General features: G+C 42.1%; 1 protein-coding gene across 30 annotated transcripts in view; it reads left to right on the top strand.

Moving 5' to 3' along the window:
* celf2 (cugbp, Elav-like family member 2) overlaps positions 1-27916 on the top strand; it is a 227166-nt gene that overhangs the window by 177228 nt on the left and 22022 nt on the right. For 17 of the 30 annotated variants that reach the window (XM_037760415.1, XM_037760414.1, XM_037760388.1 and 14 more), the window contains 4 exons: positions 367-534; positions 8533-8612; positions 18643-18885; positions 21205-21268. In XM_037760415.1, coding sequence (XP_037616343.1) covers positions 367-534; positions 8533-8612; positions 18643-18885; positions 21205-21268 — 555 coding nt within the window. The remainder of the gene's footprint in view (positions 1-366; positions 535-8532; positions 8613-18642; positions 18886-21204; positions 21269-27916) is intronic. The other 13 variants (XM_037760402.1, XM_037760403.1, XM_037760407.1 and 10 more) reach the window with 3 other exon arrangements.

Below are 27916 nucleotides of genomic sequence, written 5' to 3'. Positions count from 1 at the left end.
AATCAACGTTGACTTCTGGTTTCACACAGGACACAAACAGCGGTCTCCTGGGCGTGCTGCCCCTACCGGCCGGTTGAGGGGAGTGAGAAGTCAGCGGTCAATGACGCTATAAAACAGTCGATAAAAAGTGTAACCACAAGAGCGTACAGTCATAAATAAGCAGATAAAATATCAGGCTGATGGGTCCAGTAGTATGCTAGATTAGCTGTGGACAGACAGACAGATGCACACATGCACGACCGAACGCATGATCTCCACTGAGAGATAAATATACTGCAACAGCTCTGTATATTAAAGCTGTAAAAGTTCTGTGAAGTCATCCTCTCTATTCTCTCTGTTTCTCTTTCCTCCTTCTTGGCTCTGCAGCGGTGGAAGACAGGAAGTTGTTCATCGGCATGGTGTCGAAGAAGTGCAACGAGAACGACATCCGGGTCATGTTCTCTGCGTTCGGGCAGATCGAGGAGTGCCGGATCCTGAGGGGGCCCGACGGACTGAGCAGAGGTGTGTGTCGCTCCGACTCACTTCCATCCACACGTAATGCTCCTCATGTGAATATTATTACCAGAACGGCCTCCAGCGGCTGTTGCTCTTCATTGTGTCGACTGGTGTCGTGACTCTCAAACTCAAAAGTCCTGCAGGAAAGTTCTTTTACTATCTGTGACAAGAGTTGGCTGGTTGAAGATGGTTTCTGTGCTTTGTCTCAGAGTATAAACAACTTTTTACATGAAAGTAACTGATAACAAATAGGACGGGCTCATTATTTTAGCGTTTATGTGTCCAACCACTTTCTAGTTTAACCATTTATTCCATCTTTTACTTACTTAGAAGTATTTTTTGCAGCATAATCAGCAGCTCATTTGCATGTTTTCCAACCGTTCACTGTCTTTCACCGGAAGTTTTTCCTGAGCTGTCAATGTCACAAGAAGACGTTGTTTACGGTAAACTTTGGTGATTAGTGTCTTTCCTGCAGCAGGGAATATGAACAAAATAAAACTTTTGGAGACATAAACTTCAGGAGACAGTTGGTTTAAACTGTTCTGCTGCCTTTCAAGAAAGTCCCATAGTCTTTAAATGTTGCGATCAGAATAAAATCTCACCATACGTTGGCCAAGAAACTTGGCAGAATTCACGTTGGGCGCTGACCAATCATAGCTTTTTCAAGTGGTGCCAGTGACCGACTTCACTGTCCTACCTGACAACAAACATTTACATCCTGTAAACACAGTTTTTCTGAATCAAAGTCAACCTTGAACTGTTCATGGTCGCCCAGGCAGTGAAGCTGAGCTCCGTCTTCTTCCTTCCCAGTCGATAGAAAGAGTTTGTCAGTGAGCGGCGTATATATAGTGTATGTGTGTGCAGAGAGTGAAAAGCAAACGCAACCCTCAGGTGTGAGTAATTTAATGCTCCTGAACCAAGAGTGATAGTCAAATGGTTCGCTGAAATGAAATCAAACATCAGTCCTCTTTTGCTTCACTGCTCGTAGCAAGAGAGAGGCACAAGTGATGTCTTTATTTGCTCCAATAAATCACAGAAATTATTTTAATGCAGTAAGAAAATAAAGAACGGTCGAGCTAAAGTCGGAGCAAACCTCTCAAAAAATGGTGTCCAAGTTCCGTCAGTTTATCTGGACAAGCGTCGGTGTCCATATACTCTTCTTTCCTGCATGTTGCTCAAAATTGCTTAAAATTGTACGAACCAAGCAAACCAAATATCCTGACTCATGTTTTCTCAGTGAGTCAGAAGTTCTAGGTTGACCTCGACGGTGAATTTTATCATTTATATTTCATGCTGTGTTGACTAAATGTTGACATCGTATCAGATCCTGTTTTTCAACCAGCTGCTTTTTGGAAAAAATGGTCCAGATTTCCTCCAAGGTTTTGAGAGAGTCACATTAAAGGGAAAGTTCACCACCTTTTATGAGGATGCCCAATGAGTGTTGTTGGTAAATGTAGTCAATTGAAGCAATTTAATCCATCTGTGTGTGCTGTATTGATCCAGAAAGATGAATTCACAGCTGCAAAATCAGTTTTTCTTCCTGCATCCAGCGCCGTCATTTGATGTGACACTGACGTAGCTGGATGCAAGGAAGAACTAAAGGCTACTTCTTTATTCTCTTCGCTTGTATTGCAAACTAGCTATGTTTCCAACGGCGAAAATGGCAGAAGGTCCGCACACTGTAGCTCCCTTTAGCGCAATTTATTGGCACATCTTTTAATCATCGTCATCTAAGATGTGCCAATAAATTGCCCGTCCGAATATTTTTTTCCCCTGCACGAATTTTCCGCATGCAAGCATTCATAAGAACCCACAAAATCATTTTTTTATAAATTAACATGTGAATTTTTCGATGAAAATCTGTGTCGTGCAAGACCATTTGGCCAGCGGGTACCCTCCGGACGTCAGAAGCTTGCGCGCAATGCATCCTGGTACATGTAGGCACTGCCGGCACGGCTCCACAAGCAGGAGAACTCAGCTTTCTGGGTCATTACAGCAGCACTGATGGAATTTATTGCTTCAATCGATTACATTTAGCATCAGCACTGATTGGACCTCCATAAAAAGTGGTGAATTGTCCCTTTAAGAAGTAAATACAAATGAACCTGAGCAACATCTTGAGGCTGTTGTGGCTACTGTGAATACATGCTTCTCCTTTTTCGCTTTATATATCTCTATATTTCCCCTCTCTCTTTCTCTTTTTCTCTCCCCCTCTTGCTCTCTCAGCCTCACCCCCCTCCTCAGACCTCCTAACCTCCATTCACATCCTTCACCTCCCCTGCCGTTCAAGTTTAGCCTCACCATAAGCCAGTCCTAAGCTCTTTGATACCTCCACAGCGAGGCTGAGGGCAGTTTCAACCCGGCGGTCCAAATCAGGAGACATGTTGCTGCTGGTTGCATTTACAGTATGCATTGGGTTGGTTGTATTTTACATTGCAGAATTTCAATTTCAAAGCCACGTTGTAGCAGACATTTTCCCTTTCCTTAATTGGTCAGGAAAAGACTAAACAAACATGAAGCATTTATTGTTTAATCACTCATTCTTCAGGTCACATAGAGAGTCAGTAAATTAAGCAAGTAAACATACAAACTATAAAGTTATTACATTAGGAGAATGACAAAGAAAGCAGGACTGGATTTGAAAATCTTCTATACAGAAGCCAATACAATACCTGATTTAACCAAAGACGCCCAAATCTCAAATGTTAAATGCAACCAGCAAGCTTAAATAAAGTCTAAATTGGCAACATTTTTTAATTTTAATAAGTAAAGAAGAATCTGACTAGACCGTGTTGGCGTTACAGACACAAATTAATTGGTAATAAAATAATATTGTGGTTTGAATTTCAGCCCCAGAAAGCAGAATTTCAAGCAAATCTTGATGATTACTAAAAAAAAACACAGGAAATCCATGCAATAGCAGCTCTTTCCTTTTCTTAATTGGAGAAGAAATAAGCACTTTGAGACTTTGGCAAGAGGCTGTTCCAAATAATTTGTCACCACAAGAGTAAATCACCCGATTCAGCTGTTATCAGATCATTAAATGGTCATTATCAGTCTTTATAAGCCTCATAGATGTGGGTCAGTAGGGGCCTGCTACACCTACTACAAAAAAAAGTGTAAAAGTGAAAGCGAAACTTAAAAGCAACACGTTCTAATATGCAAATATTGTACTTTTTACTCCACTACATTTATGTGACATCAGCTTTAGTTACTGATTACTTTTTTCAGGTTAATACAAAGTATAACAAATATACAACAGCGATCAACTAATACATTATTATGTATTATTATAGATTACGTTACCTGGCAGTAAAGTAAAACCAGCTCCACCTTTAACAGCTACAACATTAGTGATGATATGATTAATGCGTCAATAATTATAATCCATTATTATAAATGGGTCATTCTGAGTACTTTTACTTTCGGTACTTGAAGTATATTTTGATGCTAATACTTTTGTACTTTTAGTTAAGTAAAATTCTGAGTATTACTAGTGCTACTCGTGGGTGTAGCAGGCCCCTTCTGACCCACATCTGTGAGGCTGATAACCACTGATAATGCCCATTGACACCCAATGTGGCAACATCTCAAAAAGTAAGTCGCTTCACTACCTGTTGAATTCACGTTTGCTTCCTGTAATTGGCGCACGTTGAGGCGACATAATGCACTCTAAACAAAGAGCTCCAGGGCTGCTTTAAAACCCAGAAACAAGCCCATTAACAAGCTCTCAAACCAATTGGATTCGTCGACTCCTGAGTTCTCCGACAAACTGGGGTACCGGAGTTTAAAATAGCCACTCTGAAAATGGTAATTTCCGTGGATCATAAGGTCGACGTATGACCAAGTACTTCCGACCGTCTCATCTATCAATCCAATGTCAGCTATTGTACCTCTAGAAATAGGTCTCGTAGTAACACAGGGACCCCTTCCTTCATCAACCATCCTGCCCCACAAACCCCGAACCAGTCCACCCTTCCTCATTTCTACTATCTACCCAATACTCCCTACCTCCCCCAACCCTCTCCCCTTTGTGGTTTCTATGTGCTGAGGAGATGGAGGGGCTTTTGAAACTCTCTCTCCTCCTATTCCTCCTCCTCCTCCTCCTCCTCCTCCTCCTCCTCCTGTCACTCGAGCTGTCACTGTCAACGTCACAACGCTTCCATGTGAATCTGTCGGTCATTTTTTTCTGTGGTTGTTGGACGTTATGGATGTTTTATCGTTGACTTGAGTCTTATTTTCTCAATGTTCTTCTCTCTCCTTCTCCTCAAGGTTGTCTCTATGTAGAACCAAACTAAACTACTCAAACTCCCATGCTCCTTTGCTTCTTCAAACAGCACTCCCCCCCGTTTCTATCTATTCACCCTCGCTGTCCTAGAATCCTCCCCCTGCATCAATTTGTCCTCTTTTTTTCCCAGACATCCCACATCGGCCTCCTTCCATCTCCTTCCCCGTTTCCTTCTTTCCAGCCCTCTCTTTTGTCCTCATGAATATTTCAGATGTGATGGCCAAATTCATGTTTCTGTAGATCTGATATAAACCACTTAGCGCACGTCAGAGAGGAAATACTGCTAGTCCAGCGTGGGTCTGGGTAGTAGATAAACAACCCTAACCAGGTTGGAAATAAATAGGTCTTTAAGGATTCCTGTAAGTCCCAGAGGCCCTCAGTCCCACCTAGCTGCGCTGCGGAGCTCCTGTTAAAGCGCGGTATCAATCAGAAGAGAGCTCCGCCATCCCACTATTAATAAAATATGGATCACACCACCAGTGGATGGCTGGGCCTTGGGAGCTACCCTACTTTCATTAAAGGACTGTTTGGTTCTCCTCTGACGACAGAATGCGGCCCGTGAGGTATTTTTAGCGCTCAAGCCACGTCCCATCTCTCTGCCGTGAAAAATAAGACACGCACCAACCAGCCAGGAAAGCTTTTAAAGGTTTTTTCTTTTATTAACAGCTTTGACATTAATGAATAAATGTCCAGGTGCGGAGGAATTCTTTATTTAGAAGCTCCGACAAGCTGCAGAAAAAAAAAAAACGGCTAAACATAGAAATGTTTTTTTGGGGAGGAAACGTCTGCCCATTGGAGACGAGAGTTTCCATTAACAACCAATGATGCTGTTGCTGACCAGTTTTATAAATAGAGCCGGGACCCATCAGTCTGGAGGGCTAACCCAAATGGAAGCCCCCTCCAGAACTGGTCCAGTTCTGGGGCAGCGCCTCTCTGCAGAGGACGGGGGCAACCTGCTGGAGACTAAGCAGTTAAATGACAGATTGTGGCCCGTCTAAAATAGACAGTCCCCTGAATCAGTTGAAAAAATGACCCCCTTTCTCTGAATGTCCTATCTATGGTAACACCAGCTAGCACTGCAGCCCGGCTCTGTAACGGACACATCACAATGTTTACTAGGTCAGCGCTGCAGAATCTGATAACCTTCAATGTCTTTTTATTACCTTCTTACCTCTCTAATGTTAAGTCAGCAAGGCAGTTTTATATAAAAGGTGAGAAAACTATAGCTTCCAGTTGGCAATGACAAACATACGCATTGAAAAAAGGAGGTCAGATATGTTTCATACCAGATGAAAAGCAGGTCCATACTGCTGAAAGTAGAAATCATTCCGAGGTTGTATTCTGTGGTTTAACAGCCTCAGCAAAGGTTAAAGACCCGTTCAAAGGTGGTGATAAAGAAACTTCTTTTATTATTTGAATACGAAATGTTATTTGTAATGTTCAAAATGCCCTGGACAGTTTCCTTATAAACAAACAAACAGTATGTTTTCCTTAAGTATTACTCACAAAAACGCATCCAAAATGAACCATAGGAGAGTTTCTATCAGCTGCATGATGATGCTTTCCAAAACCATTACAAATCGCTCTTAGAAAAGCAGTTCATAAGTGCTTGTCTGACTTGACAACTCGTTTTATAAGTGCTAGATTAAGAAACTAAAACAACTCTATTAAGGGTAGGGAAAGATAGTGATCACTGACATTAAATCTAGACCATATTGAATGACATAAAACATTAAGGTAACCACAGTCGCTGCTGTCCAACTCTGGTTTTCCAAGTGTGACACTTTGGTTTGGCTACATTAGGGAAGCTAAAACTACTTAAGATTAGATAAAGATTGTGGTGATGGTCAAAAGAAACCATTTTTGGTAAGAGATGGGATGGGAACCAACGTTGGTGGCTTTCACCATGCAACCATTCTACTCAGGTTTTGAGGCGCTAAAATAATGTCGTGCTTGCTTCTGACAGATAACAGTCATTATTTATTCTAGGGATGTTCGACTAAACTTAGACTAGTTGACTAGTCTAAAATTAAGAAAACACTACATAACATTGTGAGCCAATGACCATGCCAGTTTTTCCCCGCTAAAATTTTGCGACAAGCTAGAATGACATGGTTGGTACCAATGGACTCATTAGGTTTTCTAGTTTCATATGATGCCCGCTGCAACCAAAAAATCACAAGTTGCATTAATGCGTTAAAGATCTTAGTGGCGTTAAAACGACTTTACATGAACACAGCCCTAATAATAAGTTTAACAGACTAGCGAGGGCAGCAACGTTTCGACTAGTCGACCGATCGTGCACATCCCTTATTCGTGCAGCCGTAAGAGGCCACAGAGGGCACTTAATTCACTCTAAAGAAGCACATCTGTCTTGCATCTGGCACATCGCTGCACACAGGGAGGTTATCGGAAAAGATTTTTGCTACAAAAGACCATGATTATTATCGTAGCGATGCCACAAAGACACATCTCTCTGTTCCGAGGGAAAAGCCTCTGTATGAAATGTGTGCAGCGGATGTAGCTGACCATCCGTCACTCTCAGCCTCGTTCTATCACGGCAACAGCCGGCTTTTGATAGAGGTGGAAGAGGACAATGATCGCATCTATTTCCTCCACACATCTGTCTCTCTCTCCGTTGCATTATCCATCCTCTCCTCTCTTTTCCCCTCTCTGCCCTTTCATCCCATCCACACAGCCAGGGAGAGTCTATCTGATGACCCAGCCTATTAGTTTTTCCCTCTATTGCCAAACCACGAGTCAGCCAGCCCAACCTGAACATGTGTGTGTGTGTGCGTGTGTGTGTGTGTGTGTGTGTGAGCATGTGTATAATCAGTTCAGGCCTGGCTGCGCTAACATGGCTTGGTGAGTTTGTTAGCATATTATTAGTCCGGGGGGTTGTTGAAGCACTTCTCACATTATCTCCTCTAATCACTCCCTAACCAGCCAGACAAACACAACCTCCCATCAGCCCCCCTGCCCGCAAACAGCCAATAACGAACCCCCTCTGGCTGCGGCCCATCTTGATTGGCTAAAATCAGTGTCAGTCACGGAGGAGGTCGACCACACCTCCTCTCGTCTTTCCTCGTCTCTCTGTGGATTGAATTAATTTCCTATCTGATCCCCGTCTTCTCGAAGCCCCTGCAGATATTTTGTCCCGTTCGCTCGCCGCCGCCGCCGCCGCATCTCTTTCCTGTTTCACAAAGAGAGAGCCCAATCAGACGCACAATACGGCCGCAAATTAATTCAAATTCATTCAAATTTGATTTACATTGTTGAATTGTCGCGAGCGTTTTGAATTCAGGTATGACTAATTCTGTCAGTGTGTAGGAGCGAGAGGAGAAAACAGTGACAGGAAGAGGAGGAGGAGGAGGAGGGAGGCGGGGACGGCGTCGACAGCCAATCCAAAGCCCCGCTGGTGATTGTGTCAGATGTCCTGTGGATGGTGGGACGGGGTCGGGACGGGGGGGGGGGGGGGGGGGGGGGGATGTGGTTGTCATGACACTGTGCTCGTTTTTCGGCTGTTGTTTCCACAGCGACTGACAACACCGTTGTCTGCCTGTGAGCTGTTCTCTGTATCAATCTCTGTTTTTTTTTATAACAACGACGTGTCCAACCCTTTTGTCTTGTTTTTGTTCTTTCTTGTCTTCCCACCTCCTCCTCCTCTTCCTCCTCCTCCTCCTCCTGCCCTTCTGCCCCCCTCCTTTCCACTGTCCCTCCATCCCTCCCCTCTCCTCCCCTCCCTACAGGATGTGCGTTTGTCACGTTTTCCACCAGAGCTATGGCACAGAATGCAATCAAAGCCATGCACCAGTCTCAGACTATGGAGGTACTGTACTCTTGCCCTTCCTTCAACTCTCTCTTTCTCTTTCTGTCTCTTCAAACACTTCACTCTGTTAATGTGCTGGCAATGTGCAGCTTGGCTCGAGTCTGAATGCTGTCACATTAATGTAAAGGCTCCCGCAGCACTAAATGTCTTGCTTTTCATTGTAAAGAGCAGTCTGAGAAGTGAAGCCAATGCTGAAGTGCCTTAAACTTGCATTCTTTCTAACAGCCAGCAGGGGGCGACTCCTCTGGTTGCAAAAAGAAGTCCGATTGTATAGAAGTCTATGAGAAAATGAGGCTACTTCTCACTTGATTTATTACCTCAGTAAACATTGTAAACATGAGTTTATGGCCTCAATCGCTAGTTTCAAGTCTTCTTCAATACAGCATGATGTTCATTTAGTAAATTATGGTCCCATTTAGAGTCAAATAGACCATAAAGCAGGGGATGCTTTAGGGCGGGGCTACCTTGTGATTTACAGGTGGCTACCACGGCGTTGTCCGGTCTGGACAGTTAATTGTAACATTTTGGACGCCTAAAACATTTTTTTCAGTGTTTGGTAGTACTTAGCTCCGCCCTCTTGTTTCACTTCTGGTTGCAAAAAACCAAGATGGCCACAGCCAGAATGCCAAACTCGAGGCTTCGAAACGGCACTTCACAAACCAATGTCACTTCTTATATAATATACAGTCTATGGTACAGATTGCAGTATGTTTTCCATCATGTTATTAAGTCTCCAGAATAATATTTTTTTTGGTTCCCCTTTAATATTTCAATCTAGAGCTATAAACTTGAAATCACCTGTAATGTCAGTTTTTCTTTTTTTGTATTTACCAAAGAGAACGAAACGGAGATATTAGAGGTTGTAACTTCAACACCATGGGCTTTTTGCAAAATAATTTTCCTCCAGCATGTCATCAAATACGAATTAAACAATATTAACTAACAAAAAAATGTATATTACACCCAACTACAGAAAAAGCAATATCATCTACATAAAGAGTGAACAGACGAGGCCCAAGGATTGAGCCCTGTGGGACACCTTTTCAGATTTAACATTTCCAATAAATAAAAAAGCAAAACAAAACTCCCAAATATCAGGTCAGATTCTCTTAAATTTCTTAAAAGTGCATACAAGAAGGGCCTTAGTTTTAGGCCCATAAATTGCTTAAGCAGAAGCCAGCTATGCTAAAGACGACAGTTTCTGAAAGGGCTTCTCTCTCTGTTATGTTTTTGGTCACATATTTCCCAACTAGAACAAACTTTGGCAGCGGCTCAAAACTGTGACGAAAAAAAGCATCACCTTCGACCCAACAGCCACAATGTGCAGGTGGTGTTACAGACCTCATCAGCTGCACGGCGACCCCGGCGGTGCCATAATGGGGACCCGGGGCCGCAGCTCCTTTGTGCTTCCCCCGGTTTTGGGGGCGCCTTTGTCAACATTGTCAGGCCGGTGACAGGGCAGGATGACATGGCCGTGATTGGGAGAGAATTACACGGTGTAAGACGAGTGTGTGAGTCAGAGAGAGAGAGAGACAAAGAGTGGTAATAACAGGCCGTGGTGAAGAAAAGAGACGAGTGGCGTTCACCCCCGTGGCCCCCTCATTAGAGCTGATCATGATAATCATGGCTGCTATTGATGTGCTGTGACCCTGCCATGGGGAAAACGCATGAGTCTGTTTGCGTACGGTGTGTGTGTCGGTGGGGATTTTATGTTTATGTTGTTAAGCGTCTGACTCTGTGTTGATTTATGTGGCCGAGCAGCAGCGGCGTGTCTGTCTTTCAGCGACGGCGTCAGCATTAAGCTAGAATTATCCTCACTCTGAGCAGTCGTCTGGTAAACACCGCCACTGTCCTTTCGCTTTTATCAGAAAAAAAGCCTCAAACCATAACACGATATTGCAGTGGACAATAGCAAGAAATACCTTCATTTCCATTTGAAAACAAGCTGTCTAGCCCCAGGCGGACCCAAATTGCCGCAACCGTTTGTTAATGTTCCTCAGTTTTGCAATTTAAAAGTAATTACTTTGGGTCCGTATGAGGGAATGAGGTCTGGTAAATAGAGTTTGGTTATTGTCTTGGCTCTATTGCACCCCACTGTCTTAGATAGAGCGAGATCGTGCGTACATGTCAGGAAGAAGAAAAAAAAAAGAGAGAGGCGGCCCGGGCTCGCCATTCGCTGATGGCCCTGTCACTGTCATATCCATTCTCATTACGCCGTGACATTCAGGTACACACTCGCTGAATGTCAGGCCGTAATGAAAGTGGATATGAGCGAGACAGGTAAATCACTGTCGAACCTCTAAAGACACACAAGGAGAGAAGTGTTGTTGCATTTGTGCTTTACATTATTCCCTTCCCTTTTATAAATACTCATTTAGCGCTCAGCTCCCTCCGTACAGCGCTCCATCAACACTCCTTTCTGTTCCCACCTTTCTGTTTTTTTACCCCACATGACACTAGAGACCCACTCACACATTTACCCCCTCGCACGTCGACGCACGAGCGTTCAAGCGCATGCAGACGAGAGCTTAAGTAGAGCATGAGAGACAACGGAGCGGTGTCTGTTTAAATGGCGAACAAACACATCTGTCAACGGTAGTGACGAGAGGAAAGAAAATATTAGATTAGATTAATCAGGGCTGATGTTGTAGGAGACACCATGTAAAGCTGGATGATCCCGTACGTCAGTCAGTCTCACTTAAAATCTCTGCACACCAAGGCAGTTGTTTTTCTGTCATGAATGGTCTCAGAAAGGACTCATATACTGATATATACACTCAGGTAACACTCAGCTAAACAGTCCTGTAATAAATGCTCCACTCATGAAGGATATAAGTTGATTTGTTATACTGACAGGTATTTCTATTATTTTGTCTACCCTCATTACCACCGCACAAGGTTCCCCTAAGCGCCAGTACTATACTGTATTATGATTGTTTTACCCTTGTGTGAAGCAACTTGAGATTTTGATGTATTTTAAAGTGTGCTATATAAATTAAATTCATTATTATTAATATTATTATTATTATCAGTAGTAGTAGTAGTAGTATAAAGAGTGAGAGAGTCCGCATAGGGTAGATGTGGAGGTTGGATGGGTCAAACAATTACGGACTTTCACCCAGTAGACCGCTTTTCATGTCTCACGTGAAACCAAAAGTCAACGTTGAGTTATTTTGCCGTAGTTTTGTTCCGTAACTTGCTTCATTTACGTACCAAACATACTTATTTTAACCCAAACCACGATCTATTTCCTAAAACTAACCAAGTAGTTTTGTTTCCTGAACCTAAAAATGAACTAAACCTACGTTGGAAGTTTATTTTGAAAAGACACTACGCATGTAACGAGCGGAAACTGACACGCCGTCCCTGATACGTCCCAAAACTAACGCTAGAGGTACCTAGAGCGTCATAGTTTGAAGCACAGCGCCACTGACCAAGCGTCTGTATTTGACGAGTGAGAATGTGTTGGTTTTAAATGAGGTGAGCTTTGTATTTCTGAGTTAACATTAATCATTTTCAGTAGTTTATACTGCAGGGCTCAACTATTAAGGCAAAGCAATTTGCTTATGCAGTACATTAAATACACAGTAGCAAATTCAAAATGCTGAACAATTTGCATACGATTATTAAAATAAGACAAAGAAGAAAAACAGTTGAGGAAACCTGTTATTATTTTTGAAAGTCACAACAAATTGAAACTAAATTAAATTTAAATGTGGAGACAAAAGAAGACGGTTAAAAGTTTAGATTTAAATACAGCCGGACTGGGTAGTTGTTCCAAGTATATAATTGATCACTTTGAGATGCTTTTGACGCTCGCGTCTGACTCAGTGTGCAAGCTTTTTGTATGTTTCGGGGACAATAAGTGTTCACAAAGAAGTCCGACTGTAGTTAACAGAGCCTCCCGCTTCCCTTTTTAGTCGCTTTAGATCACATAGGTTTGACATTTAAAGGCTCTGTGAGCGGTAAATAAATGAGATGGAGAAGGTTCAGAGCACTAAACTCTCTTGAAAGCTATGAGAGATTGATTTTCAAGGTAAACGGACCGGAGCTTATAAGTTCAGTTCGCGTGTGCGCGGCGAAGCATTTTGGGAGAGATGGGGAAGTGATGTGTAATGCTCTCTTCACGGCTGTCTCACACAGTTGGCTTCAGGGAGCGCGGTCGGGTTTATTAGCCGAGTGAACTTCCTGGTTAAGTCGATCACAAGTCTGTAACTTCTGTCACAGACAAAAGTTTGACTTTTTTAGCGTGTGGGCAGTGAGATGAGGTCAAAGCGGACTGAAAAGTTATCCACGTGTGCTCTAATTATATATATGGACATCATAAATGTGCCAGGTGCTTATTGCTACGTTTCGCAGTATCAATTTGAGACTACAGGTTGTCATGTTGTCAGCCTACACTGACCCATCCGTCAATCACAGGTGTAAAAGACAGATTTATGAGGGACAATCAATGTGATAAAGCACTGGTTACCTACCTGAGCATTTATATTTATTTAAAAATGTGGATTATTATTCAACATATAAACTTAAAGATTAGAAAAGCGTGCATGTAAAACAACCAAAGAGTTGATAGAACAATCGCCAAGCATCACGGTGAAGAAAAAAAGAAGCCTATTGAGTATGAATAATTTAATATTATGAATAATAATACAAAGAATTTTATTAAAAGTTCCTGAAAATAACAGGAAAACTCATCACTGATGCAATATTCACAGGAAATAATACTACGTCACTTGCTTCGACCATCGAATAACGCAGCGGGTGGGTTTACATAGGAGTTAGTTGAAAGCCCGGATCGTCACATACTGTCGCTATGACTCCATGCGTTGGTTTCCGATGCCGAGAGTCACTGCCCAATAGGCTGTATTTGACGAGTTGGGAGTGAGCCCGGGTCAACCGTGTGTCGCAAACTGCCATAAAAACCCCAATTGAGACATGTATTTCCAAATTTCCATGTCCAAAGAATGCTCCTAAAACCTGAATAATATCAGCACATCACACATTTTGTCATATTCTGATTAATAGTGGAATATTAGTGTGCATAGAAACGTAGTCACTGACATCCATATTTCAGTGCCTTTGAAGCTTATTGATATATGCTATAAAGATATGTATCCAAGTATGGCGTTTTTGTGTAGAAGATTTGTCAAAAGTTGTAGGAAACGACAAAAATAGCATTTCAGAAAGCAGTGTTTTCCCTGTAGAAACGTCTCCCGGGGAGAACGGTTCCTGTGAGACTCGGAGCGCTTTATTTTCTTAAGATGTGAAAGTTGTGCAACATGGGAGACAGTGTGCAGCTGAAAAATGTCTCTTCCTGAAATAGTACCAACAATAAATCGATGCTCCACCGCCAACACTGACTTAATGACATGTTATTTTCTAAATATCTGAACCCAGAGAGCATTTAAGACAAAACAGTTACAACTTTTTATGACTACTGAGTATTTTGGATTGCATTAGTTGCCCTTTTTTTTAATAAATTCCGTGTATTAGGGGACTCATGAGTTATTTTGGTGCCCGTAGAGAGGTAGAGTCATCATGTTGCCCCCTGCTGTTTGTGTTCAAAAGTGACCAATTCAAAACAAATCAGATGGTTTACAAAATTTAGCAACACGCAACATGAGGTGTAATTGCACCCAGCGGCAGCGTTTTCACAGACGCCCATCAGCAACAAATACCTATAAACATCATTACTGGCTCGTAAATATTCTGAAACGGACTAAAAAAAGCTTCAAGTGTGGCGAAAGTCAGGATGCTTACTGCTTTCCCTGCTTTAGGGAATAACTCTAATAGTTTATTTTAGAAAGTCTCAATATCCTGTTTTTTGCATAAAGAGTTATCAAAAAATAAAACTTTTCAGGAACTCAGAAAACACAGTCCTTGTTTAAGCTATTAAAATGGATTTTTAAGCATGCATAGGAGATTAGTCTCAAATTCTTTTTCTCTTGCCTATTAAAGTTATAATACTACCTGCAACGTGTCTTCATACAACGGCTCGTATGATAGCTTATGAAACGTTATTCCTAATTTTTTGTGCATTTTCTTACGAACGTCCAGCAACACGTGTCAATTTCTGCTCATTACATGCATTCAGTCTTTTAAGAATAAACTTCTGTCTTGACAGGAAAGAACTTTGTTCGTGGTTTGGGTTAAAATAACTACGAAAGTGGCGTAAATTAAGTTACGAAGTCCGGTGTTTTTCACTTACCCATCCACCTCTATCTCGAAAACGCAACAAAGTAACGCAACAAAGTAACGCAACAAAGTAACGCAACAAAGTAACGCAACAATGTAACGCAACAAAGTAACGCAACAAAGTAATGCACAAAGTAACGCAACAATGTAACGCAACAAAGTAACGCAACAATGTAACGCAACAAAGTAACGCAACAATGTAACAATGCAACGTCACAACGCAACGTCACTATGCAACGTCGCAACGCAACGTCGCAACGCAACGTCGCAACGCAACGTCGCAACGCAACGTCGCAACGCAACGTCGCAACGTCCCAACGCAACGTCACAACACAACCGTAACAACACAACCGTAACAACGTAACTTGCATAAGTAAATAAAAACTACTCTTAGCTGACTTTCTTATGTAACGTTACATAGTTACGCAACAAGCATAAAGTCGATGTTTAATTTTGTTTTTCACACGGGACACAAACGGCGATGTTTGTTTGACCCGACCACCAACCCTCCCGCTAACCCTTAGTGGACTTTCTCGCTTGTTATACTCATTATTATACCACGTAACTTTCAGTAACCGTCGCTCGATATACTACGTCACTTGCTCTGAGCGAATGCAAAACCGTCCACATTCAACGTATTCGTGGTTTGCAGAAATGCAGAAACATAATGACATAAACAGTCTAAAAAATAGGGTTTTATTTCATGATTATTTTTTTTTAATCACATAATTTGCAAATACATGGTTTTCCCTGAACAGCGATGCTGTTTCACCCCGCTCATGGCTGATTAGCACTGTAGTCACACAGTGTTTGATATATGAAAGTTCAAGCTGTTACTAATCTATGATGAATTATTAAAAAATGCCCCAACGGTAAAATCAATGATGATTTGTTTCTCAACAGATGGCATAAGCTGCCACTTTCCCTCTGCGTGTTTTCATCACCGAAGGGCAAAGTTGACCAGCCGGCCAATCGGCTGTAAAACTTTAAAGTGCAGCCCCGCCATCAGGGAGAGGCGGCAGGCAGCCAGCGTAGAGGCCCCTGGCCCTCGGCCCCTCTCCCAGGGCAGGACTCTCATTCTGGGCCGCGTTTCCCCCCGCTCGCTGGGTGTCAGCTGGAGTAATGAGATATTTAGCAGAGAGGTATAGGGAGCTCCTGTCTCATGGGGAATCGGCTGCGGCGGCGAGGCCCCAGACTGACACCCTCCCTCCGAATGCAATTCTCCCGTCGTCTCCTCTGCTTTATCTGTCGGCGGTCAGAATAAAGAGGGAAAATGAGTGGTGGAGAGGGAGAGACGCCGTAAATATGGCCGAGAGCCGCCGTCAGACAGGAGACATGCTCATTCAGCTGATAAAGTCGAGCCTCGGCCCACAGAGGAGGGGTTGTCTGGTCACACACATACAAGCAGACAGGTATACTGTAAAACATCAAGTTACTGCTTGTCAACATTTAGACATAGTAACGGTCTGTTATACATAGTAACGGTCTGTTATACATAGTAACGGTCTGTTATACAAGGTATCAGTCTGTTATGCATAGTAACGGTCTGTTATACATAGTAACGGTCTGTTATACATAGTAGCGGTCTGTTATACATAGCAACAGTCTGTTATACATAGCAACGGTCTGTTATACATGATAACGGTCTGTTATACATAGCAACAGTCTGTTATACATAGTAACGGTCTGTTATACATAGCAACGGTCTGTTATACATAGCAACGGTCTGTTATACATAGTAACGGTCTTTTATATATAGCAACGGTCTGTTATACATAGCAACGGTCTGTTATACATAGTAACGGTCTTTTATATATAGCAACGGTCTGTTATACATAGCAACGGTCTGTTATACATAGTAACGGTCTTTTATACAAAGCAACGGTCTGTTATAAAGAAATAACAGACCGTTAAACACCGTTATTGACCAATCAGAATCAAGAATTCAACAAAGCTGTGTAATCATTATTATTAACAAAGTTTGTGCTCATCACTATAAGTTCTGGAAAGGTGTTTGAAGTTGTATGACTGCATTGATTTAATGCTAAAAGTTCAGTTAGAGACTCTTTACATCATACACATACCTGCAGAGACACCCAGTTCCACTCATGTCACATATCTGAGCTCTGACTGCGTGCCGCTGCGTTATCTGCAGAGTAGCCGAATCCCCCCCACCCCCCCCTGCCGAGTTGCGGATCGTGCCTCAAACTAAATGTTTCAATGAAAAGCTTTTTATTCTCCCGTGGCAGATTGCCTTTGTTTCCGACGGATTTGCCCCCAGTTAGGCTTTGATTGCAGTGTGTGAGCAATGGTGTGGTGTGATAGATTATGACTTGACGTTTCAGCTTCGCCGTGTTTCAGCCGTCGCTGCAACTTTCATCAGTGTTTTTTTCCGCTCTCTCTCTCTCCGCGTGTGTGACAATCGTCGGGTTGCTCCGAGGGGAGAGAAACTCGGACAATTAGATTCACTTCTGATTGTCCAAATCTCCAAATCTCCCTCGTGCCCTCCCAACATCTCTCTCTCTCTGGTCATCACAACCCATCTCTCTGTCTTTTTACACACACTAACACACACGTTAACACACACACATACACACATCAAGTGTCTGTTCATATGAGCTGATGAAATAGTTGGAGAACTCAGGAAATCTGTTTCTGGTGAAACCGTTCTGGACTCAGAGATAACTGAGCCCTTGTGGGGAAAAGAAGAAAGCCCACCGGCTTTAGACTCAAGTTTCCTGTGTGACTCTGATTCTGTGTGTGTGTGTGTGTGTGTGTGTGTGTGTGTGTGTGTGTGTGTGTGTGTCTCAGTTTTTAATTGAGAATAGTGTTTTTTTTCGTTGCTGATGTAAAGTTTAATATAAACTTTAGTGAGTCCTCCCGGTGTGTTTGTGTCCTCGTCCCCGTGATCATAAAAACTTTAATTCTCCTGCCGTTATTATTATATATTTATATACAGTTTATTAATCATGTTTATGTTCAGGTGTGTTTTCTACCTGATATCATCGTATAAAGACCTCCTTCACTAATTATCTTTTGTCTCTTCTTCTCCTCCTTTTTCCGCTTTGTCTCTCCTCACTTTTCATCCTCAACTTCTGCTTTCTTCTTCCTCTTCTCTCCTTTCTCACCTCTCATCTTCTTTCTTCTACTCTCATCTCTCCTTTCTCTTCTCCTCTCCTCTTTTTCCTCCATCTTATCTTCTTTCTCCCTTTTCCTCTTTTCACATCCCTCCTTTCTCCTCTCCTCTCTTGTGTCCTCTTTTGTCCTCTCCTCCATCTTGTCCCCTTCCTCTCATCTTTCATCTGCTCTCTTCTTTCTTTTACCCCTCATGTCTCCTTTTCTCTTCTCTCCTTTCCTCCCCTGTCCTCTCTCTTGTCTCCTCTTTTATCCGTCTCCCCTCTTCTTCTTTCTTTTTCTTCTCCTCTTCCCATTATCTTCCTCTTCTCTCCTGTTTTATCTCCTCTTGTTTCTCCTCTGCTCATCTCTTCTCTCCCTCTCTCTTTTCATCTTTGCTCCTCTCCTTTCTTTATTTTCCTTTTCTGTCCCCCCCTCCTCATTTCTTCTCTCCTATCTTGTATCTTCTGCTTTCTCCTCCTCTACCCTTCCTTTTCTGTTTTGTCTTCTTCTTTTCTCCTCTGCTCTTCTCTTCCTTTGTCCTTCTCTGTCCTCTCCCCTCTTTTCTTCTTGTCTCCTCTCCTTTCTCCTCTCCCTCCTTCCTACCCTGCCCTCTCTTGTCTCCTCTTTTATCCTTCTCCTCTCTTCATTCTTTTTCCTCTCCTCTCTCTTCTCCTCTCTTCTCTCCTCTCCTCCTCCTCCTCTTCCTCCCGTGCAGGGCTGCTCGTCTCCCATCGTGGTGAAGTTCGCCGACACGCAGAAGGACAAGGAGCAGCGGCGTCTGCAGCAGCAGCTGGCGCAGCAGATGCAGCAGCTCAACAGTGCGACCACCTGGGGGAGCCTGACGGGCCTGGGGGGCCTCACTCCGCAGTATCTGGCTGTAAGGAGAGCCGCCGCGTCGCCCACCATCACCTCCTCCTCCGTCACCCCTTACTACAGCCCCATGGCCAACGCCGCCGCAGTCAGTGCCCCAATCAAAACCCTGAAAACCTCCAAACACTCACTGCCCTCCTTCCTCTTGTTCTGTTACTCCTCTCTTCCATCCTCCTCTTGGGACTGTAGCTGGGAGGAAATGAGGTCTCTGAACAGTTTGAGGCCGCCAGAAGCCAATAATACATGTTCAATATCTCAACAACCAGAAAACATATACACAGACATAGCTTCTTTTTCCTGTATTTCACTCTTATTTAGACCAACGGAAAATTCTCTATCAAATTCTCAACGCAAGGACACATTTAGGAATATTTTTTTATCGGGATTTCAAGTGATAATCCGTTTTTTTGGCTTCTTATGTCAAGATCACACCTCACCTAACTCTGGCTACTAGAAAAGTTCTTGAAGTGTTACAAAAATATGTTTTGAAAGAAGTATTTTTCATTTAAAATAACTCCAAAGTTGTAAAAAGTTCAGACGGAGCTTATTTGCAAATGTGTCCTGACAGCATTTTTCCGTTGATTTTAACCTGAAATATATTCTCCTGTCATCTAAAGCATCATCAACGTACTTATTATTATTTATAGGCAACTCAAAGCAGTAGGTTAAAGTTTGGGAAAGATTGTGGTCTTCAACGGTGATTATTTACCCAAACCTACAATCTTTCCCTAACCGTAGCCAGAGTGGTTTTGTGGCCTAAACCTAACAACATGATGGATGTGAACTCCAGTCTCTGTTGTCAAAATCCTGTCCAATCAGTGTTTACTCCAAATATATACTTAGCAAAACCATTTAGTAGTATTAGGGCTGTCAAAGTTAACGTGACAATGACGCCGCTAATTCCTTTAATGCATTAATGCAACTTGCGATTTTTAGGTTGTAGTTTTGAAGCTAGAGTGAAGATACTAGCATCATATAAAACTAGAAAACCTAAGGAATCCATTGGTACCAATGTCATACTAGCTTGTCGGGAAGATCACTAAATAACGCTACAAAAGTACGTTAAATTTTGGCGAGGAAAAACTGGCATGGCCATTTTCAAAGGGGTCCCTTGACCTCTGACCTCAAGATATGTGAATGAAAATGGGTTCTACGGGTACCCACGAGTCTCACCTTTACAGACATGCACACTTTATGATAATTACATTCAATTTTGGGCAAAATACAGTACCTGTGAGGGTTTCTGTACAATATTTGTATATAAAGCAGCATATTTGCCCACTCCCATGTTGATAAGAGTATTAAATACTTGACAAATCTCCCTTGAATCCTGGACAATCATGTGATTAATCGCGATTAAATATTTTAATCGATTGACAGCCCTACTTTTTTGTATTGGTTGACAAAGTTCTCCTACTTTTAAACTAAATAAACCATTAAAACCCTTTAGATTAACTGAAAAAAGTGTCGCAAAGCTAAAAACAGGGCTGTTTTTCTTAGCTCGTGGAAATTTGGAGATAAAACAAATGGAAAAAATAGTTGAAAGCGAGGCTTATTTTTTGTAATTGTTCCAGTATATTCACTAATTGTGGTAAAATCTCAGGACTTTTGTGGGATTAAACAAAGAAAAGACGCATCTGGGGACAATGTGGGACCCCCTGGGAGTCCACTGATCCCCAATTTGAGGGATCCTGCAGTGGAGGCTCGGCTGCACCGTGTCCCAGACCTTCATCGCTTCATTTGTTTGATTGGGGGGATTTGTAGGGTTTTTTGTTTTAAAGTTCAGAAACCTCATTCTCTCCCTGTCTCTCTGCAGTCCTTTTCAGAGCTTCATACTTACTCTTGACTCTCAAACTCCCCTAAAACACACATCTCAATTTGTTTGACTCTAAGTGCAATTACGAGGTAAACCAGAGCTCCCACCTTTACTTGTTATTGATTTATTTTTGGGGAGAGATAAAAAAGTGTTTTGTGAATTGAGCCCCCCAGATTTTTTCTGCTTCTCCTTCAATCCTGTTTTTCACTCTTTTGAAAGCTCTATTCTGGAGGGGAAGAAAAAAAAAACACTCAAACAATAGTAACAAGATGTTAATTTGCTGTTAATTCAAGTCTTTGAAGGATGAGTTTTTGACAGCATCAGTATTCCACTTTTGTTTCTGAATCTAATTAGTCGGCTGGATTGGAGCTTTCATGCTCAACTTGTCTGGAAGAATCATGGCGGAATACAAACAGTGTTTGCTTAGAGGAGAGATCAAACTATATTAGCAGCTCATTTACTCCTCGAGCACTGAGGCAAAAACCACATTGCCAAATCACGAGTGTAGCTTCTCAGCGTAGCGTTGTATTAAGCCTTCTGTATCCACACTGCTCACTTTGTTTCTCTCTTTCTTTCTCTTCTTGCCATCAGTTGCTCCAGCAGGCAACCTCCTCCAGTAACCTCGGAGCCTTCAGCGGGATCCAGCAGATGGCCGGTGAGTCACAGAATCAGTTTTTACCCGTAACCGCGATCCACGACGGCGATTGTTTTTCTTTTTTATTGTTCACAGGCTTCTAAAAGAGGACCAAAGAGCATAACAGATGAACTCGCGAGATCTTTTGCCCTGAAGATTTGTTAACAGTAGCTTAAGAATTGTCTTGATCTTTTAATGAGGCCAGACGAGAGCTGTGCCCACGGCGGGTTAACGGTATAGCACCGGGGAAGAAAAGGGAGTGGAGAAAACGGTTAAAAGTGGGTGGCTTTTTGGTGGATATCTTTGCTCTGCAGGTTGGCGCCATCTACTGCTCTCTCTCTGTGATCTGTCATCTGCGCTTCCATATTTCCTTTCAAGAGTATCTGCAGGGTCAAAGCCTTTTATAGATATTTTTAACGCTACGAGAACTGAAGGGTAGAGGTGGGGGACCGGGGATGTCAGCAGCAGATGTCACATCGAAGTGGTGTACATCATCTGAAAGCTGGGAACCTGAAGAGTAATTTGAGATGCAGCTCAGCACTGTGTGTCAAGTTCTTCTAGTCGTTAATAAGAAATTTAAGTATGATAGAAGTATATGATGGTCATCCCCATGCTCTATTAGGTCTCATGAGTTATTGCAGCAGTTTTTGGGTTGATACCATTTGTTACACAGATCTGGTGATAAATTTAACCTTTTTTTACCACTGGAGAATTGATAAAAATGATCAATTATCCCTCCAAAATGCAACATTAAGACACCAAGACCTTGAGGAACACCATAGAAAAAAAGCCATGCTGTGTTTTGGTATCAAAAACTTTTGACATTTTGGAGATTTCTGCAAGAATTGCATTTTTCGGTGATTAGATTGCGAGCACTTCTGTTGTGTAAACTGCTCAGAATCCCCTTTATTGTCAATCTAGCTAGGAGAACCACCCATCCTCTGAATGCTCTAGGTCTCTAGTTTGTGGCTGTAAAGTTTCATGAGGCTGTGATTATCCTAGAGGTCACCACAGGTCATTTTATACAGTGAGGTCACGTTTCAAAAAATGGTCTCACTACAATGAAATGGCTACTATGGGGACTAACATCATCACACAGGAAAACAGTTGGGATCATTGGATCCACAGGAGTCTCAGCTTTACAGTGATATGCAATTTATGTAATTCAATACTGTTTAGGGACCCCAGTATGCAGAAATATTCAGATTCACCATTTTTTGAATAGGAGAAAATAACACATTTATACTGCATTCAAATAACGGCATGTGATTATCATAAAGTGGGCATGTCTGTAAAGAGGAGACTCGTGGGTACCCATAGAACCCATTTACATTCACATATCTTGAGGTCAGAGGTCAAGGGACCCCTTTGAAAATGGCCATGCCAGTTTTTCCTCGCCAAAATTTAGCGTAAATTCGTAGCGTTATTTATCATTTTTCCCGAAAAGCTAGTATGACATGGTTGGTACCAATGGATTTCTTAGGTTTTCTAGTTTAATATGAAATCAGTATCTTCACTCCGAGCCTGCTCTTACGCGTTAACTTTGACAGCCCTAGTTTAAAGCCAATTTAAAGAAGGAAATTAAGACGTAAAGCTAATAAAATCAGCCTATTTTGCAACGAACGTGGAAACATTTCAAACTCTAAATGGGTTGAACGAGAAAAAAGGACACAAAGAAATAGGAAATGTAAAGTGGTGAGGGACAGTCCAATTCTCTTAAGTGAAGCTGTTGCAATAAAAAATGCATATTGTATTAACCCAGTTCTGTATTAATCTCAGCCTTGAGCGTGCCAAGAAGCCTCCTATTAAATGTTGAACAAGATAAAATCTCTGTCTTTAAGAAATATAATTTTTAGGGCTTTAAATTTGGGTTATTTAAGACTTCCAGGGGACCCGTGGATACTCGCTCTCATCATCTCTGACTTCTTCTCTCTTTCCATTAAACTCTATTTATTTTAAGCCTCTTTTTCGCAGCTTGCACCTCCCACCCTCTTCAATCACAGTTTCTTCATCTCACCTTTACGCCTCCCTCCAGCCTTCGCACTCTTCTTCTTCTCTCCGTCTGTGAGTTTCTTAGCGAGGTGTCAGCTCTTAATTCTACGCTGTTTAGTCGGTTTGACGCGGGGAAAACAGGATGAGGAAATTGCCAAGACACAATAACACTATCTGAAGTGTGTTTTTAAAGTCCCGTCTTGTATCCTCCAGTTTTTCTGTCGTGTTCTCTTGAGTTACAACGCCTTGCAATTTCCCTGTGGCTGATTTAAATTTTTTTTTTGCTCACTCTGCTGTTGAAGCCCAAACACACACATTTCCTCACACGGATAAATAGGCTGTGGGATTTGGAAGCGAGGGCGAGTGGCGGTGTCTGAATCTGGAGATCTGTTGGTCCTCCATCTGCGCGGGAGAGAGAGCGAGCGAGTGAGCATTAGTGATTGGCAGGAGATGTGACACAGCTGAATGACATCTGGTCCCAGTCTTTAACACGAGGAGCTGCAGAGCTGAGAGGCTTCAATTACACCAATGAGCATTCAATTAGACGCAGCCAACGCCAGCCTGGTGCAGCCCAGCGCTGCCATACAGGCTGCATGGAGCGCGCACACACACACACACACATGCATCCTCGCACACATATGTGCTCACAGTCGCTCTACACACTCCCGTACCATCTGCACAGCCCGGATACTCCGGCTCTGATGTGGGGAGTAGATTGTATTTGTCTCCGACTGTCTCTCTTTTTCTCTCTGTACGGCTCCATCTCGACTTTATTCCCCTCTAACCCGGTTATTTTTATATCCCGCCTGCTCCTTGTCTCCTTACGACTGTCTTGGAAATGTAAGTTCAATGAGGGAGGTAACCTTTGACAAATGCAAGTAAGAGCTGTGCGGTAGAGTTGCTTTGAGAAAAGGGGGGAAAAAGAGGTAGCATGGAGAGAGGAGTATAGTCGTCTTTGTCGTCAGGGAAAGGCCGGGAAGAAAGAGAGGTGAGGAAAAAAATGGAAAAGACGAGGGAAATGGCAAAGGGAGGAAAGGAAGAAGAGGAAAAGAAATGAAAGGAAAAAGGCCATGGAAGAAATGAAGGGAAAGAAGGAGGGAAAGGCAGTTATTAAGATATGGGAAATTGGAAAAGAGGATAACGGATCAAAAAATGCAGGGAGGCAAAAAGAAGGAAATGGATAATGAGAACAAAATAAGGAGGAATTAGGCATGAAAGATGTGTACAAAGGAAGGGGGGGGGAATTAAATGAAGAAAAAGGAAGTGAGGGGAAGGAAACAAAGGGAAGGAAAGGAAGAGGATGAAAATGGCCCCAGAAGCAAAGGAAAGGAAATGGAAAAGAGAAGAAAAAGAAGGGGAAAGAACAGGGGGGAGAAAAAGGAAATTAAAAGAGAAAAGGAAAAATTACAGAAAGGGGAAAAGAAACTTAAAAGATTAGAGAGAAGAATGAAGAAAATGAAAGCACAAAAGACAGGGAAAATGGTAGAAAAGGACAGGAAAGGAAGACAATAAAGAGCAGAGCAAATGAAAGAGAGAAAGGTGATTCAAAAGGCAGGACAGGTGACGAAAGGAAAGAGGAAATAGGCAGTCATTTTGAATGTCATCAGCCGATTGAATGGGTGTTATCAGTGGTTATTATCGCTCCCATTCTAATGCTTCAGATGGGCCAAACAGCACCTATCCGTACGTTATGAAAGTGAACCTTAACGTTGTGAGTTCAAACAAAACAACTTTGGGTTTAGGCAACAAAACAACTTGGTTAGGTTTAGGGTTTAGGTTTAGGTTACGTTACTTGGCAAGAAAGAGGGGAAAGGAAAGGAAACAGAAAAAGAGGAGGAACAAGACAGGAAGGAACAGATAAAAGAAACAGATTATGAAGCTCTACAGTATTTGTTTACATTGTAAACATACTGAAGTGGTATTACCCTGAAATCGATTGTGTGGGTAGATCTGAGCCTCTGTGGTCAAACCCAGCGAGGGGATAAAGGGCAGAGAAATAAAAAAATGTCTTGTACAGTACATCATAATAAAGAGGCATGAAGGAGAGCTCTTATAAACAGCCTTCTGCTGCTCTCTGTAGTGTCGAGAACGAGCCAGCTGTTTTGCTCCCGTGGTGCATTTTTTAAAGAAGAAATACACGGTCTGAATTAGGGTCGAGATTTGAGCGTGCGTTTCACAGAAAGAACGATTATTCGCGTAGAAATAGAAATCCATTCTCGCTCGCTGATGTATCACAGAAAATTGGGGAAAATCACTCTGAAAAACAAGATTGGTTTTGGCTTCGATGCGCTCGTAAGTTAAGCACAGATGAGTAAAAAAAAAAAGTCATGCACACTTAAAGGGTACATGCTCATTACCACAGGAACACACACACGTTGTTTTAACACACTTCCTGCTGCTGCTCGTCACGACAATGAAAAAAAGAGTGTTTAGAAACTGGCCTTTTCTTTTATATATATACTTATATTTAATGAACCAATCAGAAGTGTGAATCTCAGTGATGAATCCAGCCATCTGTTGTCATTGGCTGCTGCGTTCAGTTTGGTTGTCTGGGTGAAGGATATCTCTGTTTGGATGTTACAAAACCATTCAACACGGCGTCAAACAAGATGGATCTTCTTCATGGTGTCTTGTTTGTGTGTGTCTATTTGTATGTGTGTGTGCGTGCGTGTGTGAGTGTGTGCGTATTCCCATGGTACTGTATATACACCCAGACTGTATATACGACACATACACCTCACATTGACAGTGTCCTCCCTTTAACTCTACCTCTTAACAAGCTCATGAGTCAGAGGAAGCGTCTCTGTGGTAAGAACTGCTCTGGTGACTGATTCTGTTTGCTTTATGAGGGTTTTGCCTCATATAATGTTCACACACACACATTTGCATAAACACACACATTCACAGAGTAAGGTGAAAGGTGTAGTTGTACTCACAGAAGGTGTTTTATAGCCTTTGCTTCCCCATCATTTGGGTGTGGGCTTGTAGTCATTAATTATGCTTAAGTACAGGCCTGTATGCTAATGCCTGTGAGAGTTCAGCCTGCAGGTGTCCTCAACTGCAGCGAACTACGGCTGAATGGGGCACTGTTTGAGTTTGATTTTTAAAGCTTCAATCATGTGCCACTATGACTAGAGCCTGACTGCTTATTACAGATATATCTATACCTTATCCTCCGTAATTCAAGTATAAAATACAACATCTTTGTTGTTATATTCAACACATTCTCACTCCCAACTCGTTAAATATAGCCGCTTGGTCAGTGGCCCTACGCTTCAAACTATGACACTCTGGGTAACCGTCATTTCCGCTCGTTACATGCATATACTGTCTTTTCAAAATAAACTTCCATTTTCACAGGAAACTACTTGGTTAGGTTTAGGAAAAATAAGTAAGTTTGTTACGTAGTTAAGTAGGCTACGATACATACGCGACGTTAGGTAACATTACCTAGTTAAGTAGGCTACATTACGTAAGCGACGTAGTAACGTTACGTAACGTTTCATAGTTAAGTAGACTACGATACATATGTAACATTACGTGATGTACTTAAGTAGTCAAGTAGGCTACAATACGTACGTGACGTTACGTGTCATATTTAAGTAGTTAAGTTTGTTACATTACGTAAACGATGTCGTAATGTTACGTAACTTTACGTAGTTAAGTAGGCTACATTACGTTAGCGACGTAATAATGTTACGTAATGTTACGTATTCAAGTAGGCTACATTACGCATGCAACATAGTAACGTTGTGCAACATGACATTGTTAAGTACGCTACGTTATGTAAGCAACATAGTAACATTATGTAGTTAAGTAGGCTTCATTATGTACACGACATAGTAACGTTGTGTAACGTTACGTAGTTAAAAAGGCTACATTACGTAAGCGACGTAGTAACGTTACGTAACTTAAAATAAGTCAGCATTGACTTTTGGTTGCACACGGGACACAAAGACAGCAGTCTCCTGTGTGAAAGTCCTGAGTTTTTAGACCCATCCATCCACCCCAACCTCCTCCCTACGCAGACTTTAGCGCTCTTAATACTACGACACCTGACTTCCTCCTGAACTCCTACCGTGACTACAGCCAGTAGAGCGTCATAGTTTAACACATAGGGCCACAGAGTCATGTTTACTGTTCAAAATGTACTTTCATCTTGCTATTTTTGAGAGCAAAGTTTATTGTTAAACGGTAAAATATCTTACCGTTGTCACAACCAAAAGGGGAATTTGGAAGGGAGGAAATGAAAAGTTATATTTTATTATTTTATTTATTTGACAAGGATTGTGTTCATTGGTGAACAGGAAAGAAAGAGCTGTAAATTAGCCAGTTAGCCTAAAAAAAAGGCTAATTTTCATCTGTTATCCCCAGACAGATGTTGAAAAGGCACCTTTTATAATACAAATTCCAATATCAGCCTCAAAAGCCCCTCATCAGTCAGGCTCTAATCATGACTCAGTACTGTAAATATGTAGATCTGAACGGCCATTTAGACTGTTATTTTAATTATAGCTGAGCAAAGAAGGAGCTCTAGTTGAATCTCAAGTGATATAATTGGCAAAAAAAAAATCCTGGATAACTAGACTAGGGAGGTTAGTTTCCTCCTTTATTTTTGGATCCTTCTCCGCTGAGCTTTCCTTCGACAGAAAAATAAAAGTTTAACTAAATCAGTGA

The sequence above is a fragment of the Sebastes umbrosus genome, chromosome 23 (assembly GCF_015220745.1).
Source record: "Sebastes umbrosus isolate fSebUmb1 chromosome 23, fSebUmb1.pri, whole genome shotgun sequence".
In the NCBI taxonomy this organism is placed as follows: domain Eukaryota; kingdom Metazoa; phylum Chordata; class Actinopteri; order Perciformes; family Sebastidae; genus Sebastes; species Sebastes umbrosus.
This window is presented reverse-complemented; position numbering and strand designations above follow the sequence as displayed.